The sequence below is a fragment of the Odocoileus virginianus genome, chromosome 17 (genome assembly GCF_023699985.2).
Source record: "Odocoileus virginianus isolate 20LAN1187 ecotype Illinois chromosome 17, Ovbor_1.2, whole genome shotgun sequence".
In the NCBI taxonomy this organism is placed as follows: domain Eukaryota; kingdom Metazoa; phylum Chordata; class Mammalia; order Artiodactyla; family Cervidae; genus Odocoileus; species Odocoileus virginianus.
The window spans coordinates 32,473,770-32,489,785 of NC_069690.1; the positions used below are offsets into that span (position 1 = coordinate 32,473,770).

The following is a 16,016-nucleotide window of genomic DNA, read 5'->3' on the forward strand; positions in this document are numbered from 1 at the left end:
TGTGGGGGGGACGGTGAGTGGCTCACACAGCTGAGGGTATGAGTATACAGGGGCTCGGGACTGGGGAGGGACACGCTGACTTGAGGGCAGGGGCCTGTCCTGCAGCCTTGTGGAGCCCCTGAGGGTGGAGGGCCCACCAGCAGGGAGGATGGGCTTGGGACGGAGGGCGGAGTTCTGGCCCCAGAAGAGGCAGAACCCAGAGCAGGGCCAAAGTGAGGGTGCCTGGAGCATAGCTTGGCAGAGGGCCCAGGTATACTCACCTGGAACAGGGGCAGCCAACCCTGGCTCCCCTGGCCCCCAGCACTGGCCCAAACTGGTGCTCGCTAGAGGGTCTCCCTGGCTGGGGGCACCAAGCCAGGGGCAGCTTCTGCTCAGTGGTCTCAATTGAGAGGAGGGGCTGTATGCCAGCCCCTCACGAGGCCCCCGAAAGGCACCAGCACTGGCCCAGGATGCAGGCGCTCCAGAGCATGCTCCCCACCTGCCTATGGCCTGTGGGAAAAGTCCACCCAGGGTTGGAGGAGAGGTCAACGCCCACAGGCCTGCCCCAGGGCCACTCTCAAGAAGGGTGGACGGCTAGGGGAACCCAGGAAGCCACATACCTGGTGCCAGGAAGGGGTTGAGGGCCTGTGCCGGCGGGGCTGGCCTGGTTACCAGTGAGTCCAGGTTGACCAGGGCCGCATTGGGGCCCAGGAAGGACTCTGGGGTTTTCCGGGCACCACTGGGCTTGCTCGAGGCGATGGTCAGGGGCTGAGACTCAAAGGGATCAGGGCTGGAGGTTCCATTGTTCTGGGCCGGCGGAGAGGCTGCCTTGGCTGCAAGACAAGGACACACACGGACCGATGAGCTTGGAGGCCAGGGGCCCAGGACAGGTGCATCCCACCCTGCAGTGTCCAGAACCCAGATGTCCTCAGATGCTGCCTTGCTGGGGATGTGCACGGCTGCCCCAGAGGATAGGACATTCATGGCAGAGCTTTCCCAACAGCACCAAACTGGAGCTGCCGGTAGGCACAAGGCAGAGCTCACACCACCAGACCCGAGTCCAGGGACAGAAGGCGCAATGACCAACCGAGAGGAGCAGGGACCAACAGCGGCACTGGCTCCACACACACGACGACAGCACTGTGGGTTGGTGGCTATGCGTGAGTAAATTACATCTTTTGGATGTTTTCATTTTCTAAAGTTTCTACAACGAACATGAATCTCTCAACAGTAAGAAAGCAAATGGTTTTTAAAAATTCAGCCAATAGAGGGTGTGCTGAGACAGACCAGCAGGACACGGATGCTCTGCCAAGATGTGAGAAGGCAATGTGGATGCGGGTTCCTAGAAATGGTGGTGTCCTTGCTTGTTGTTCCTGCAGCCCCACGTCCAGGAGCCTGGTCTTGAGAAATACCACACAGAGACACACAACCTAAAGTCAACCTGAAACGTCCTCCCCTAAGCAAAAGATTCAGTAACATCGCTGGGATACTACAAAGCTGTTTCTAAAGGATTTTGTTATGCTGAGAGAAAATGTTTTCAATCTTTTTCCAAAAAGTCGTGAGGGCAGGATTGGACTCTCACGCCAGTGTGAGTTCAACGACAAAGGGCATACGTAAGAGCTCACGAAAGTACTGGAATGAAGCTCAGTGGCCATGAGCACATGGAAGAATTGGAAACGATTCTCATTTTCTTCCGTAAGCTTTTCCAAATTTTCTACTGATACAGTGGAACTCCTCTGGAGTTGGAGTAAACACTTCGCAGGCCCAGGGAAGCATGTTCAGACTTCTCACTAGGTGCGGGGAGCAGGTATGGACAGTTAGGTTGTGCTTTGGCTGTGGAGGACACACAAAAGCTTGCTGCCTTCTTTGTGTGGCAAAACAAAGAGCCCAGGAAGCAGCAGTTCTAAGGTGCTTCCGGCCCCTCAAGCCGCGAGGCCTGGGGGTGGCTTGGGGTGCCAGGCTGCCCCTACCTTAGACCAGCCCAGCCCGGCTGCTGGGGGAGGCACAGGAGGCAGTGGGAAATGGGGAGGAGAAGCCAAGAGGAGAGAGAAAGGAGAAAAGTTACTCTGGCAGGAGGGGTGGCCCTGAGAATGCTCTGTCCCCAGCCCTGCGGGGTGTGTAAAGAGGGCATCCAGCCCCTCCCTCTGCCCTCTACCCTGACCCCTCCCAGCCTAGGGGCACACAGGGAGGAGTCAAGTCTCCTTGCACAGGGAGCTGCTTGTGTGTGTTTGTGTGTGCATATATCTGTGTGTGTGCACGCGCACACGTGTATATGTGTGTCTACGTGTGTGCATGTTTGTACGTGGATATATATGTGCATATATCTGTGTGTGCATGCGCACACGCACTTGTATCTGTGAGCGTGTCTATGTACGTGTCTTTGTGCGCACACATGTACGCATGTGTATGTGTGTCTGTGTGAGCATGTGTCTCTGTGTGTATGTGTGTGCATATATCTGTGTGTGCGTGCCTCTGTGTGTATGTCTGTGTCAAAGATGCCTGCCCATACAGGGACCTGAGTGGTCTAGAAAAGGGCGCCTCTAGGGAGCTGGGAGGAAGGCAGATGGAGGTGGGGCAGGGGCCATGCGGGGCTGGAAGCCAGGGCAGTAGCCTCTGCAGACAGCCCCAGGGCAGGAGGCCAAGGCAGCCCAGCAAGAGGACAGAAAGCTCAAGGGCATCCACTGCTGCCCCGAGTCACCCCAGCTCTGAGTCAGATAAGAGGAAAGTGCATGGAGTTGCTGGGCTCACGACTGTCATCCCTGCAGAGAGGGGGTGGGTCAAGGGCACAGGACCGCGCGGAAACCACCACCTCATGTACCTGCTTTTTTTGAAGTTCGGAGGTTGTCAAATTCAGAGAAGTCATCTTTAATTGTGCCATTCAAATTGCTGAAGAGATCAAAGGACCCTGGGGGAGAGAGTGGTGGTGACTGCAGGGGGCCTCCACTTTCCTGTCTTCCACTGCCCACCTGGGCTGGGGTGGGCCGGCATCTCTGCCCCTTGTGGGGAGAACCGGAGAGCCAATTGGAGGTGGGGGTGGTGAAGCACAGGCTTGGGTTACCAGGTGGGCAGGGCGGGGACCAGGAGAGGGACTCCCCATGCAGAGTGGGGTGCTCAGACCAAAGTAGAGGAGCCAGGAAGGGGGTCTCACCAGAGGAAGACACAGGCTTGGCAGCCGAGGCTGCAGCCCAGGGGTCGGCGGCTTTCCCAGCGCTGGGGGCTGGCTGCTGTGGGGCGGCCCAGGGGTCTGAGCCCTTGGGAGCAGAGTGTGTGCCGGCTCCAGTGGGTGCCCCCCAGGGGTCGACAGAGGCGGCTGGCTTGGCACCTGTGGAGAGGTAGGGTTGGCTCGAAGATGCCCGCTGAAAGGGCTGGGCAGCCCAAGTGAGAGGGGGAGGGCCAGCCCTGGGTGGTAGGAGCACCCGGGGGGAGAGGGCCACAGAGCCTGCTAATAGACCCATGTGGCTCGGAGAGCACAGGGCACACACCTGGGTGCCACCACAGCAACTCAGCGGGTCTGGACAGGCTCTTCCCTGAAGGACAGACAGACTTCTACGCTCGGAGACTGTCCCTGGGGAGGGGGCTGACTCCAAGAGCACCCACGCGCCAGCTCTCCCCACTCAGGGCATTGCAGGTGCCTGCACCCTGCCCCTGCGCCCCGTCCCAGCAGTGCGGGGCCCCTGAATCAGGTGCCCAGCAGACACACCACAAGGCTGTGTTCACGTGTTTTATTTGGGAGGCTCAGCTGTGCTGCTTTCCTGCTGTGTGACATTCTGCGCTGAGACAGAGAAGGCGAGGTGGGTGAGCTTGTGTGGCCACCGCTCCCCAGGAGCCCCTCACAACTCCCCCTGCCCCCCACGAGGTGCCGACTCCATTCGCCTCCCGAGGGGCTGCTTTGCTCCATCATGCTCATTGGTGGGGGTTCTTTCCACATCTGGCTGCTGATTTTCTTCCATGAGTTACAAACACATTCTCCTCACTTGCGGCCTTTCCCTTCACCCTCCTTAAGGAGTCACTTGAAGAGTGGAGAAGTTCTCAACTGGGATGGGGCAGGACCCTCGGGATTTTCCTCTGATTTGTGCTTTTCGGGACATGCAGGAGCTCCATCCCCACATGGGGCCTCAGTAATACTTTTTACTTTAGTTTTTATTTCCATAAGGGATTTATACAACTTTTGTAAAAGTTAGTCCTAGGGACTGGTATATTTTTAAAACTTCATTTTCTAATTACCTTTTTGTTATGCAGAGAAACAACTGAAGTTCACATAGTAATTTTTGTATCCAGCAATCTTACTAAACTCAAATCTAATCACTGAAATTCATAATATTTATTCTCACAGTAATTCTAATAATAATTCTCAATTCCAATAAACCCCTCCCTGGAAGCTATGCACACTCTCCCATCTCTCATAAAAAGGATGGTGGCAGAGCTCTTCGAGTTCCTCCTCTTTCTGTCTTGCTGCACCAGCCAGGATCACCCGTCCCAACACATGGCAGAGGCGCAGGCTGCGTCCAGGTCTTGCTCTTAAACATTTACCATTAAATGGCACCATTTACCATGACGGGCTTTCTCCTTTCAGAAGCTGATGATCGGGTTACAGAAGCTCTGCATTTCAAGTTTGCTAAGACCTTTGTAATGAACAGCTGGTGAATTTTGTCAACTTGTTTCTGCCTTTACAAACATGACTGCATGATTTTTCTCTTTGGGTTTACTAATATGGTACATTAATACATTTCCTGGGGATTCCCTGGTGGCTCAGTAGTAAGGAATCTCCCTGCCACTGCAGGAGATGCAAGCTCAATCCCTGGGTTGGGAAGATCCCCTGGAGAAGGAAATGGCAACCCACTCCAGTATTCTTGCCTGGAAAATTCCATAAACAGAGGAGCCTGGAGGGCTACAGTCCATGGGGGTTGCAAAGAATTGGACACAACTTAGCAACTGAACAACAACAGTACATTTCCTGACTTGGTCCTTGCAAACAAAGTTTTTCATAATGAACTATATCATTTTTATGTTGTTCTCATTTTGATTTTGTAATTGCTTCTCTGCTGAGGGTTTCTGCATCTATATTCCTAGGTGAGCCTGGCCTGACATGTCTGTTCTCACACTGGGCATCTTCTTTCTGGTTCTGGTATTAAGGCTGTGCTAGCCCACAGGAGTCTGTGTGAAGGGGAAGTGTTTCCTGTGGGGTGTCAGACCTCGCAGCAAAGCTTGTGGGGTGACCTGGCGGTGAGGGGGAGGGGCATAGCTGACTCGGGTCCTTTAGTGACTCTAGGACTATCCTGTTCACAGGTGTCCTTCCACCAGTGTGGCTGAGGGTGACTTTACCCACTTTGTCTAAGTCCTCAGGTTTCACAGCACAGAGTTGGTAAACTCTTCTTACTCTCTGCTGAGTCTCGGCAGGATCTCTCTTGAGGACGCTGGCTCCACTGCTGGATGAAGCTGGCCCAAATGTAGAGCCACCTGTCTGTACTGGGGCCGTGTATGACTGGTGTCCTGCCCATTAGGCTGCCTCCTTGATGTACTCGGGGTGCAGTCACGCCCTGCAGCCCCCATGCCACCCCTGCACACAGCCCAGAGTAAAGTGCATGAGAACCAAGGAGCTGGCCCTGGGTCGGGCAAGGAGCAGCAGACAATGAAGCGGCAGTCCACAAACCACATGAGGCCTCAAACCACAAACGGCCACCCCAGCTGTATTCTGATGAGCTCTAAACATGCTCTTAATTTTTAAAATTCACTGTCAACATTTACAGGTTTGATTTGAAAATATAAGGTTATGGACTTTCCTGGTGGTTCAGTGATTAAGAATCTGCCTGCGAATGCAAGGTACTAGGTTTGATCCCTGCTCTGGGAAGATCCTGTATGCCATGGAGCAGCGAAGCCCGGAGCACCACAACTACTGAGCCTGCACTCCAGAGCCCACGAGCTCCAACTAGAGAGAGCCTGTGCACAGCAATGAAGAGCCAGCACAGCCAAAAATAACCATTCTTTGTTTAAAAAAAATGTCAAGGTTTCAATCTTCTCTTACTGCTCAATGGTTATGTAAAATATGATTTAATTTATAAAATGGAATATTATTCAGCCGTAAAAAGGGGTGAGGTAGGAATGTGTGCTACCATGTGGATGAACTCTGAAAACATGCCAAGTGGAAATCACCACAGCCACGTGCTATGTGATCCCAAGGCAGGGCCATCACCTGCACCTGTCCCGGTCCCTGCATGGGAGAAAGGAACCTGGCATTTGGTACACTTCAGCAAACTGCTAGGGAACTCAGCTGAATACAAAAGATGGGGTTCTGGTTTGCAGAGACAAAGGCCCCAAGAGACATGGGCACAAAAGACACATCCAAAGTTGCGAGAGAGGATGTCCACAGATCAGCCATGGCAGCAGGGTTGAGTGTACCTGGGGGGCTCCCAGAGCGGCAGGCTGGCTGGGAAACTGTCACAGAGCCTGTAGCCAAGCCCTGCCCAGCGATCAGGAAGCCCATGTGCCCAAGGTCTCCACCCAGATGGAACAGATGGGGTCACGCTCATGTCTGAATCACCTGTCACAAGTTTACTTTACGCTGGCATTAAACAGAACTCTAAAATGTTCATTTAGCCTATTAAACAGATTTGCTACTGCTTTAAATAGCAAGTAAGAAGAATTACTTTAATTTGGTCATTTAAGCATGTCATAATTTTTAGCTAATCACAGCAACTCAACTCAGACATTTCACGCTATATAATACAGTTTCTTAACCCAGGTGCAATCCTGAGGCTGAGGGTTAATGTGTGTTCCAGAGGAGGGACAAGCCATTTCCAGTACATGTGGGAAGCAGAGAAGAAATGTGCCCAAGCAAAGCTCCTCACAACAGGACGAAATGGAGCTCTGAACCACTGCCCTCAGGAGGGCATTACAGGGAGTGTGGAGGCCTGGACACCCACCCTGTCACCTGGACCCATGCCCACCGCTGCCAGGTGAGCAGAGTGCATGTAGCCCCTCCCTCATCCAGCAAGTGAGCAGGGGAGATGTACCAGGGGGGTCTTTACCGAACGATGGCCAGGGGTCCGCAGTGCTGGCAGGGGCTGCCGGCGCGCCCCAGGGGTTGGTCTGGCTGGCAGAGGTGGACGGGCCCCAGGGCTCCGCCTTCTGGGCAGCAGGGCCCGCACTGGGCAGGGCATCCATCAGGTCCAACAGTGTAGTCTGCTGCGGGTGGGAGCTGTGCTGCTGCGACGAGCAGGGAAGGCGACAGGTGAGCTCTGCTGCCTGACGGCACATGTCCACCCATCGCCTGCACCTACCCAGGCTTCTCCCAGAGAGAAGGCCTTCAGGGGCCCAGAGGACCACAGGACTCCCACTGTCCCACATCACCACTTCCCGTGAAGGCCCGGCTCCACCCTACGTGCCACGTGCCCTCTGTCGACCGGTCCTCAGGGTTTCCTGGGAAAACGCAGGTTTTGCCTCCTTCCAGGTGCTGTCCGCTGACGCACCTGGCCCCACAGTGGCCAGCATCACCCAAGGCCCTCTCTCCTGGGGGCTGGCTCACCCTTCCACTCTCATGGCCATCCTGGCTGCTGTCAGGGCCCGCAGCACTGTAACAGGGTGGGGGGCCCCAATGGAGCCCCTGGCCCTGGGCGGGGGGCGGGCGGGGCTCTGCCTTCCGATAGGAAGGTGAGGTTGTCGGGGGCAGAGCAGTCACCTTTAGGTCTCAGAGCACTTGATGTGCAGCTTACAAAGCAGTGGCTGGAGCCATATGCTTGGGGGGTGGGGGGACCAAGAAGGGGTCATGGGGGCCCACCACCCAGGCAGAAGTGTGCACTCCATCCTCTCCTCACTCCTGCTGTCACACCATGAGGGCAGGCTTGGGAGGGTCTCACACAGTGAACCCCCAGCCCCGTGAAGCACTCACCTCTTTCTTTTTTGGAACTTTAACCGTGTCTCGGCGGCTCTCCTCCAAGGCCATCTGCAGCCTGAGGTCATCGCCCCGCCTAAGGCGCTCTTCCTGTGGAGCACAATGAACCTCAAAGCTGGTGGTTACGGCCACATCGCCACCCAGCTAAGCCCTCCCGCCACAGCGGGAAACTAAAGCTGTATCGCCAATCACTTCAGAGGAGGGTCTGAGGACAAGGTGGACAGGGAGTAGCTCCCGTCTCCTCTGTGTGCCTGGGGTCCCCACCCGCCTGTGTGACTCCCACCTACTTCCAGTCCCACCAGGGAGCCCAGGGCACAGACACCACCAGAGAGAAAAGGAACACTTCTAAAATGCTTTTTCTCAAAGTGAAAATGACTTTAAAATTCTAATTTTGGAAGCAAATGTCTCTTCATAAAAACACAAATAATCGGGAGGGGGGAAAAAAAAACACAAACAATCCAGAAAGGAATTGGAAGAGGGACAGGTCACAGGCCGTTTCACCCTGACCCTCACTGTGCTTCCAGAAAACAAGCGTGTTCCTATTTTTGATTTCTAACAGAAATGGTCCACTGTATTTTATATTTATTCAAAGCACAGTCACCATATGTAAGACTGGGCAGCTTGAGCTTTTACAAATGGAGTGTCTTATTTACTCTAAGATGGGATGAGGAACCACACCGGATGGGCACGTCCCTCCACCCCGTTTTCCCTGTGAGCTCTCTGTACCTCCCTTGGGCCGCCAGGGGTGGGGCAGGACCCACGGGGAGGTCATGTGGACCAAGGGGCCGCCCTGGGGGCTGTCCGCCACTGTGGACCTTACAGGATACTCCAGTCACGGGGGACTAGCCACACTGGGACTGGCAGCTGCCTCCATGTGACCCCCTGCCTGTCCCTCATGGCACTTCTAAGCGAGAGGGTGACACAGCCATGCCACACTGCTTCGCCCTTTTGAACCACAGGACAGCAAGCCGGGGCTGAAAGCGGCAGCAGAGGGCCAACCCCTCTGAAGGTCCTCTGGGCCGCTCCTTCCTCTCCTTCTCCATCTTCACGTGACGTGTGCTTGTAACATGCGTCTGTCTCTGGACGTTAGCGCTCTGCTCTCCTGGGCCCTCCCTCCAGCCTCTGTCTTATCCTTTTCCAGGTCCAGATGCTCTCCAGGCACCTTGTGGATCGTATTCCGCACACGGGGTGCAGAGGGAGCATCTTGTGAAGCACCTCTGACGGATGCATCCCCAGGACCGCTGTCCTGAAAGCCTTTCCTCTGTGTGGCTATGCCCGGGCCCTCCCCGCTGGGGGCGTGTCCCAGCCAGCACCTACCTGCTCGGCCACCTCTCTGCTCATGGCCAGCGCCAGCTGCAGCTGCAGCTCCTCCTCCCCACTCGTCTGAGGCCTTGCCTGTTCCAGCTCCGAGGACACCCGTGGGGAGGTGGCTGTGGGGGAGGCAAAGTCACCATGAAGGACCCGTGTTCCCCGGTCAGCCACCCGCTCCTGCCTCATACCCACAGGTCCACCTGGGTGGGGAAAGGGGGTGTCTGCGACCATCCCAAGGTCACAGTTGAGGAACATTACAAGCACGCCAGCCACCCAGCACCCACCAAGAAAAATATCCTGGGGCACAGGCACGGCAGCTCCGGCCTCTCGAGGATCAGACCTGCCTCCATGGCAGAGCTGCACAGCTTCAAGGAGGGAAGCTGAGTTTTTACAAGATTGAGGGCACAGTTCTGGAAAAGCTGGGTCATTATTCAAAGAAGCCCAAGGCCTCTGTGGACTCACGGGTCCTCTCAAGACCTCCTGACCCCAAACGCTGCTTCAGCCTAAATCTCCCACTTAAGCCTGCCTCTCAGGATCTGCTTCTTGGGAGAAATTAACTGGTGGGGAAGAGCTCGGATACTGACGTTTCTAGATAGCTGTGTTCTGGCTGCAGTGAGTAAGGTGGGAGAGGCAAGACTGAGCTGGGGTCCCGGAGCAGTCCAACGGGCAAGGCCGCCGGCCAGTTTGGGGCAGCCTGTAAAGGGCGACGTCTTGTCCGACATTTAGGAAAGACATGTGACACAGCGAGGAGACTGCATCTGGAGCAACCAGGCCTGAAGCACAGTGTGTTCACTATGATTCACAGTCAACCAAGAGAAATGGTTAAAAAAAAAAAAAGGCCAACTGCCTCATGTGTACTCTTAAGCTAATAAAGAGGTCAAAGAGCAAAAAACGCTGCAGTTATGGAAAAAACACAAAGATGCTTTTCTAAATAAAATCAAGTCCAATCCAGTCCATCACCCCAATTTTCCAAAGCATTCCTTTAGAAGTAAAGCTGGATGGTAACAAAATGTCCTCAAATCTATCTTAACAATCCGATTTCTTAACAACATCCCCCAACAAAAGCATGTCTGGTCCCCAAAGTTCACTTCTGCCCATCACAGACGGCAGATTCTGGCGTCCTTGTGCTCTAGAAAGCAATGCCACCACCCAGACTGGCGAGAACAAGGGAAGCAGGACAGTTGGGAACAGTTGTGGGGGGCAGGAGGAGGCTCTCCCAATGACCAGAGTGCTGTCTCATCCAGGTCACAGCCCCATGGGCCGCCCGCTTCCCACCAACTCCTGATGAAAGGTCTCTGAGGCCGCCTCACAAAACTCTCAGTTTATAACAAACCCTTCATATCCACCATCCTCCACTTACTCCCAAAGGGGAAACCAGGCCCCCAGGCCCCACCCTATACTCCCAAAGGGCTCTGAACAGAGGGCCCCATCTTGGCAGGGAAAGCTGAACTTGGCCGTGCAGCCACAGAGCCTGACTTGCCTGGGACAGGATGAATGGGCCGGGGCTCTGCAGGGCCGGCTAGAGAAGTGAGGCGCCCTGTCCTCGGTGCCTCTCTGCACAGCTGCACGGCCGGCCCGGCTTCAAATGCAAATGTGCACGTCTGTGTCCCCCCAGCTGACGCTGCTGGAATAATGTGTGGCCGGAACACACGGAAATAGCTCACCACATCAATGTGGAAATCAGACAAAGGGTATTCCCCTAAATGCTGTGGTTTTTATAAGCGGATGCACAGCTCTCGGTCGCGCAGATGGCAGAATTTACAGCCACCAGCCCAGAGTGTCAGCTGAGTGCACACGGACCTCAGCTGTGAGGGCGGCGTCCGGTGGAGACGCTCCTGCCTTAGTGACAGCATCTCGGCCCCACAAAGGGCCTCTTGTGCCAGAGAACAGGACAGTGAGCACAGAGCCTGAAAGGGCCCTCCGGCCACCAGGGCCTGGCCTGGCCCCACTCTGAGGGTCCACCACTCATGGGGCAATAAAAGAAGCAAGTCCCCTTGGGTCTCTGCTGCTTTCTGCCCCAGCCATGCTCTCCAGGGAAGGCAGGCCCTGTGCACACAAGCTCATCGCCCTGGGAGCACGAGTCCCCACCCTTCCCGTGCGGTTGAGACTGACCCGTGGGGAGGAGCACAAAGCCGGCACCCCTATGGTGGGCTCCCATTTGTCCTGCCTGGTCCACCATCCTGGCTGCGGAAGCACAGGGGGAGAATGGACAGGGAGCCCACACAGGCCCACACTGTCTCAAACTTCAGGCCAGGAGGAGAACCAGAAACCCACCCCCAACCTGGTACCTCCTGCAGGGCCACCCCACTTCACCCTGCTCGCCTGCTCCAGGGGCTGGCTGACGGCACCGGGCCCCAAATGCCCCCTACAAGGCACTTCAGGTACACAAGGTTGGGGAATTAAAGAAAGTAAAGCACTCAAGGTAACAGAAAAACAGGAAACTGCCTCTTCTCATTGGCAATGTTCTGCAATTTTCCTAGAGAGCTCTTCAGCGGCATCTGCAGTCACGGACGCTGGTTGAAGGGCACAGACTGCAGGCCCCCTCCCGAAGGCGGCTCTACATGGGGACTTCAAGGAAAGTGGGGCACACGGGCTGGAAAGAAGGCAAGGGCCTGGCCATGCAGCTCCAAAAAGACCCCACCTGGGTCTGAGCACTACCACAACCCCATGCCTGCCAGCTGACAGGGACACCAGACACCTGGCCTGTCCCCACCCCACTGCAGCAGGGAGCTGCACCCTGATGCCACCCCTCCAGGCCTCTGCTTCCAAGTCTGTGAGGTGAGCGATGGGAGGGACGGGAGGGGCAGGAGGGACAGGAGGGCCTGAGACAAGCTGCTCCCACCCTGGGGGTTGGCCCTGCCCAGGTCACTGCTCTCCACTCCACCCACAGCCACAAGACATCCCGTCTCACAGGGCAGAAACCACAGATGGACACCGCGGTGGCTCAAGGCCTACGTGGGCTGAGGACTGTGGTTCTGGCAGCTGTGGCCTCCCCCTCCCTTTTCTGTCGGCCAGCAAGGGAGGGGCTGCGGAGCCGGCGCTGAGCCTAGGGCCACCTTCTGCCCCCGGTGACCAGGTCCCCGTTCAGCTAAGTTCCTTCCTCATCACTGAACTGCAATGAAGTGCTTACTGGGCCTTCCTCAGCATGGCGACATCTTCCTGTGCTCCACAGGCTGTTTCCTGAGTCAGCGATGACCTCAGCCACTGAGGACACTCCCACACGGAGCAGAGGCTTCTGACCCTGTCCCCTGGGAGACCCACCAGGCCCACCCGCTCCCAGCTCACAGGCAACAGCAGGAAAGACCATTGTTAGTCAAGTGAGATGAATTATGAGAAAATAAGCTCAGATAACCCCAGGTAACATTGAAAGAGAGAAATTACATAAATATGTTGTGGAAATAACATGTCCACTGACTCAATGGACATGAGTTTGAGCAAACTCTGTGAAATGGTGGAGGACAAGGAAGACTGCTGTGCTGCAGTCCATGGGGTCGCGGAGTCAGACATGACAGAGCAACTGAACAACAATGTTGTGGAAGAGCCAAAAAGGTGCAAGATGTGAAGAGACTGAAGTACCACCACTGGGTGACCTTCAGGACAAGAGGGGCTGGACCATGAACATGCTCTGCCCTTTGCCCACCACTCGACAGTCCTGGCAAAACCCTGTCTAGATCCCAATGCAGACTCTACATCTGATTCCAGTTCACAGAAGCACAGGAAAAGGACTGCGGCAGACAAACCCAGACCAAGGGCCACTTTGCAGGACGGCCGGCCCAGCATCCCAGCACATGAGGGTTGTGAGCACTGTTATACTGAAGGGACAGGACCCCGGGTGGTCTCAGTACAGACAGCTGTCTGTACGTCACAGAACAGTGGGCAGATGGGCACGCGGGCAGGGACGAGATGGCCCAACGGCTGCTGTCCACTCCATCCACTGTCGGGCTATGGGGGAGGGGAGATGCCAGAGCTTGTGTTAAATACTTCAGCGTAAGAGGAAGTGAGGGCCGCCCCTCTCTTCCTGCCTCTACTCCTCTTCCCAGAGGAAACAGCTGTTGACATTTTCTCATGATTCCACTCAGAAGACATACACGCACGCCCTGCACATCGGCATGCTTTCCTGACTCTCGCCCACAGGCCCCCTCAATTCCTGCCATGTGTGAGCTCCACCTCACCGCATCCCCACCCTGGCTGACGGTCTCAGCCTCAGAGATGCAGCCCTGGTGGAGGGTGCGCCTGGAAGTCTGGGCCCAGACCCAGGCTTGCCGCTGCTCAACCCCCCGCTGTGGCCTCCTCACCCACAGGATGGGAGACAGGGTCCCCGCGGCTTGGGCTGTTGTGAGGACCAGATGAGTTCCTACAGGGGGCACCTGGCCCAGCGCCTGGTGTGTGACAGTGGTACCACACCTGGCATCTTGCCCAACCCTCAGCCCAGGTGGGGTCCTGCCTCCCAATCCACCCCAAAACCGGGGTTGAGGCCCAGAGATGAGGTGGCTCACCAGGGTCCCACAGCCACAAGGGACAAAGGCCAACCTAAGGCCTTGCTCTTCATCATCACTGCTTCCCACAGAGGAGGGAATCAGGGCCCAGGAAGGTTCCAAGGCCACTCAGAGCCAGCAGGAGAACTCAAGAGCCAATGCCATACTGTCCCCATGTCCGGCCTGGGGGCAGGCAGCAAGGCTGCCAGGCAGAGAGCAGGTGGGGCTTCACCGGGTTTGACAGCCTTGCCCTGCCCAGGGGCCAAGGCAGAGCGGGCCCAAAGGTGTGAAGTCCTGACCCCCAGCACCTCAGAACACGGGCGGATTTGGAAACGGCTATGGCAGAGTTCTTAGTGAATGGTTAAGCTGAGGTCACACTGGAGCAGGTGGGCCCCACATCCAACGTGACCTGTGTCCTTACAGGCAGGGAAGAGATGGGGGCGAAGACATTGAGGGAAGGGAGGCAGCTGTGGCCCGGGGACACCGAGGAGGCCTCCAGCAGCAGAAGCAGGGACAGCGCAAGGCCGGACGCTCCCTGCGTGTGTGGGTCTCAGAGGCGCAGGCCTGTGCACACCCTGATCCAGGGCTTCCAGCCTCCAAAGGTGAAAAGACCCGTGTCAGTGCTGCTGCAGCCCCAGGTCCCGGGCTCTCCCAGCATACACATCTGGGCCCCACCTCCCCGCACACTCCTGCCATGGGGAGGAGCTGCCCCTCAACTCTCTACTGCTCACCACCCACCCTTGGCCCCTGCTCTGTCACCCCTGCAAGGGCCCTAGAATCCTCCAGCTCCTTCCTGCCCTCAGACCATGCCCTCCTTCCGGCCCTCAGGCGGGCAAGAGAACCTCGGCCTCCCCTCCAGGGTTGGCTCCAGAGCCATCCCCCAGCACGTCCTCCCCACTGGGATGCTCCACGGGCAGGGATTCTTCTCAGCCTGGCTCAGCGCGGACACCCCTGCCCCAGGGACCTAGAGCCCACAGACTGGGGGCCTCACCTGTGCTCCACACCTGCCTGCAGCCAGGCCATCTCCCCAGCCTGCCTCTTTCCACGCACTTGTGTGTTCATTTTCTAGTTTAGTTTCCAGTGAGCAGAAGCTGTGACTCCCAAGGGCACACCTCACACACTGGGCCCAACCATCCTGAGGTACGTGAAAGCCGAAGCCCAAGAAGAAAGGAGGCAGCGCGGACAATGGTGGGGATAGACGGGCAGACAGAGATAAAGGCTGCCCTGTCTCTCTGGCTGGCAGGACTCAAGAGCCCATCCTGTCTGTGCTGCTCTCTTTGGGCTGCAGGGTAAATCCTGTCCATAACAAGGTCATCAACTTGCAAGGTGGGAGCTAGAAGCTTGTCCAGAACAGGAAGCCATTTTTTCTCCTTGCTCTTTCCCGGGGGTCCCATGGTTCCTGGTGCTTTGGGAAGTCACATTCTGTGGGGGTGGGGGAGCACTGGGGCGAGGGCCACACAACAGCTCCCCAGGCAGGCACTCGGGAGGGAGGAACTGGGGGTGGCGGGGTGGGGTCAGAGAGCTGTGGTCACCGGAACTTCAACAGAGACAGAATGCCCTCTTTCTTAATTCAATCATAAACTGAGGTTACATGCCTACAGCAGTTTCTTATAGAGCAATACTTACAGACAGGAAACTCACTTTTAAAATGAATATCCTGATGGAAATTTTCTCTACTAAACTAGCAAAGTAATGCTCAAAATTCTCCAAGACAGGCTTCAACAGTATGCGAACAGTGCTTCCAGATGTTCAAGTTGGATTTAGAAAAGGCAGAGGAACCAGAGATCAAATTGCCAATATCCGTTGGATCATAGAAAAAGCAAGAGAAATCCAGAAACACATCTAGTTCTGCTTTATTGACTATACCAAAGCCTCTGACTGTGTGGATCACAACAAACTGTGGAAAATTCTTCAAGAGATGGGAATACCAGACCACCTGACCTACCTCCTGAGAAATCTGTATGCAGGTCAAGAAGCAACAGTTATAACTGGACATGGAACAACAGACTGGTTCCAAATTGGGAAAGGAGTACATCAAGGCTGTATATTGTCACCCTGCTTATTTAACTTATATGCAGAGTACATCATGAGAAATGCTGGACTGGATGAAGCACAAGCTGGAATTAAGATTGCAGGGATAAATATCAACCTCAGATATGCAGATGACACTACTCATATGGCAGAATGCAAAGAAGAACTAAAGAGGCTCTTGATGAAAGTGAAAGAGAGTGAAAAAGTTGGCTTAAAACTCAACATTCAGAAAACTAAGATCATGGCATCTGATCCCATCACTTCACGGCAAATAGATGAGGAAACAGTGGACACAGTGACAGACTTTATTTTGGGGGGCTCCAAAATCACTG

General features: G+C 55.5%; 1 protein-coding gene across 9 annotated transcripts in view; it reads right to left on the reverse strand.

Moving 5' to 3' along the window:
- Positions 1-16,016, reverse strand: part of EPN2 (epsin 2) — a 51,956-nt gene that overhangs the window by 3,073 nt on the left and 32,867 nt on the right. For 4 of the 9 annotated variants that reach the window (XM_070479216.1, XM_070479223.1, XM_070479217.1 and 1 more), the window contains 6 exons: positions 9,185-9,297; positions 7,865-7,957; positions 6,990-7,182; positions 3,128-3,301; positions 2,798-2,884; positions 600-812 (listed from right to left, as the gene is read on the reverse strand). In XM_070479216.1, coding sequence (XP_070335317.1) covers positions 600-812; positions 2,798-2,884; positions 3,128-3,301; positions 6,990-7,182; positions 7,865-7,957; positions 9,185-9,297 — 873 coding nt within the window. The remainder of the gene's footprint in view (positions 1-599; positions 813-2,797; positions 2,885-3,127; positions 3,302-6,989; positions 7,183-7,864; positions 7,958-9,184; positions 9,298-16,016) is intronic. The other 5 variants (XM_070479221.1, XM_070479224.1, XM_070479219.1 and 2 more) reach the window with 4 other exon arrangements.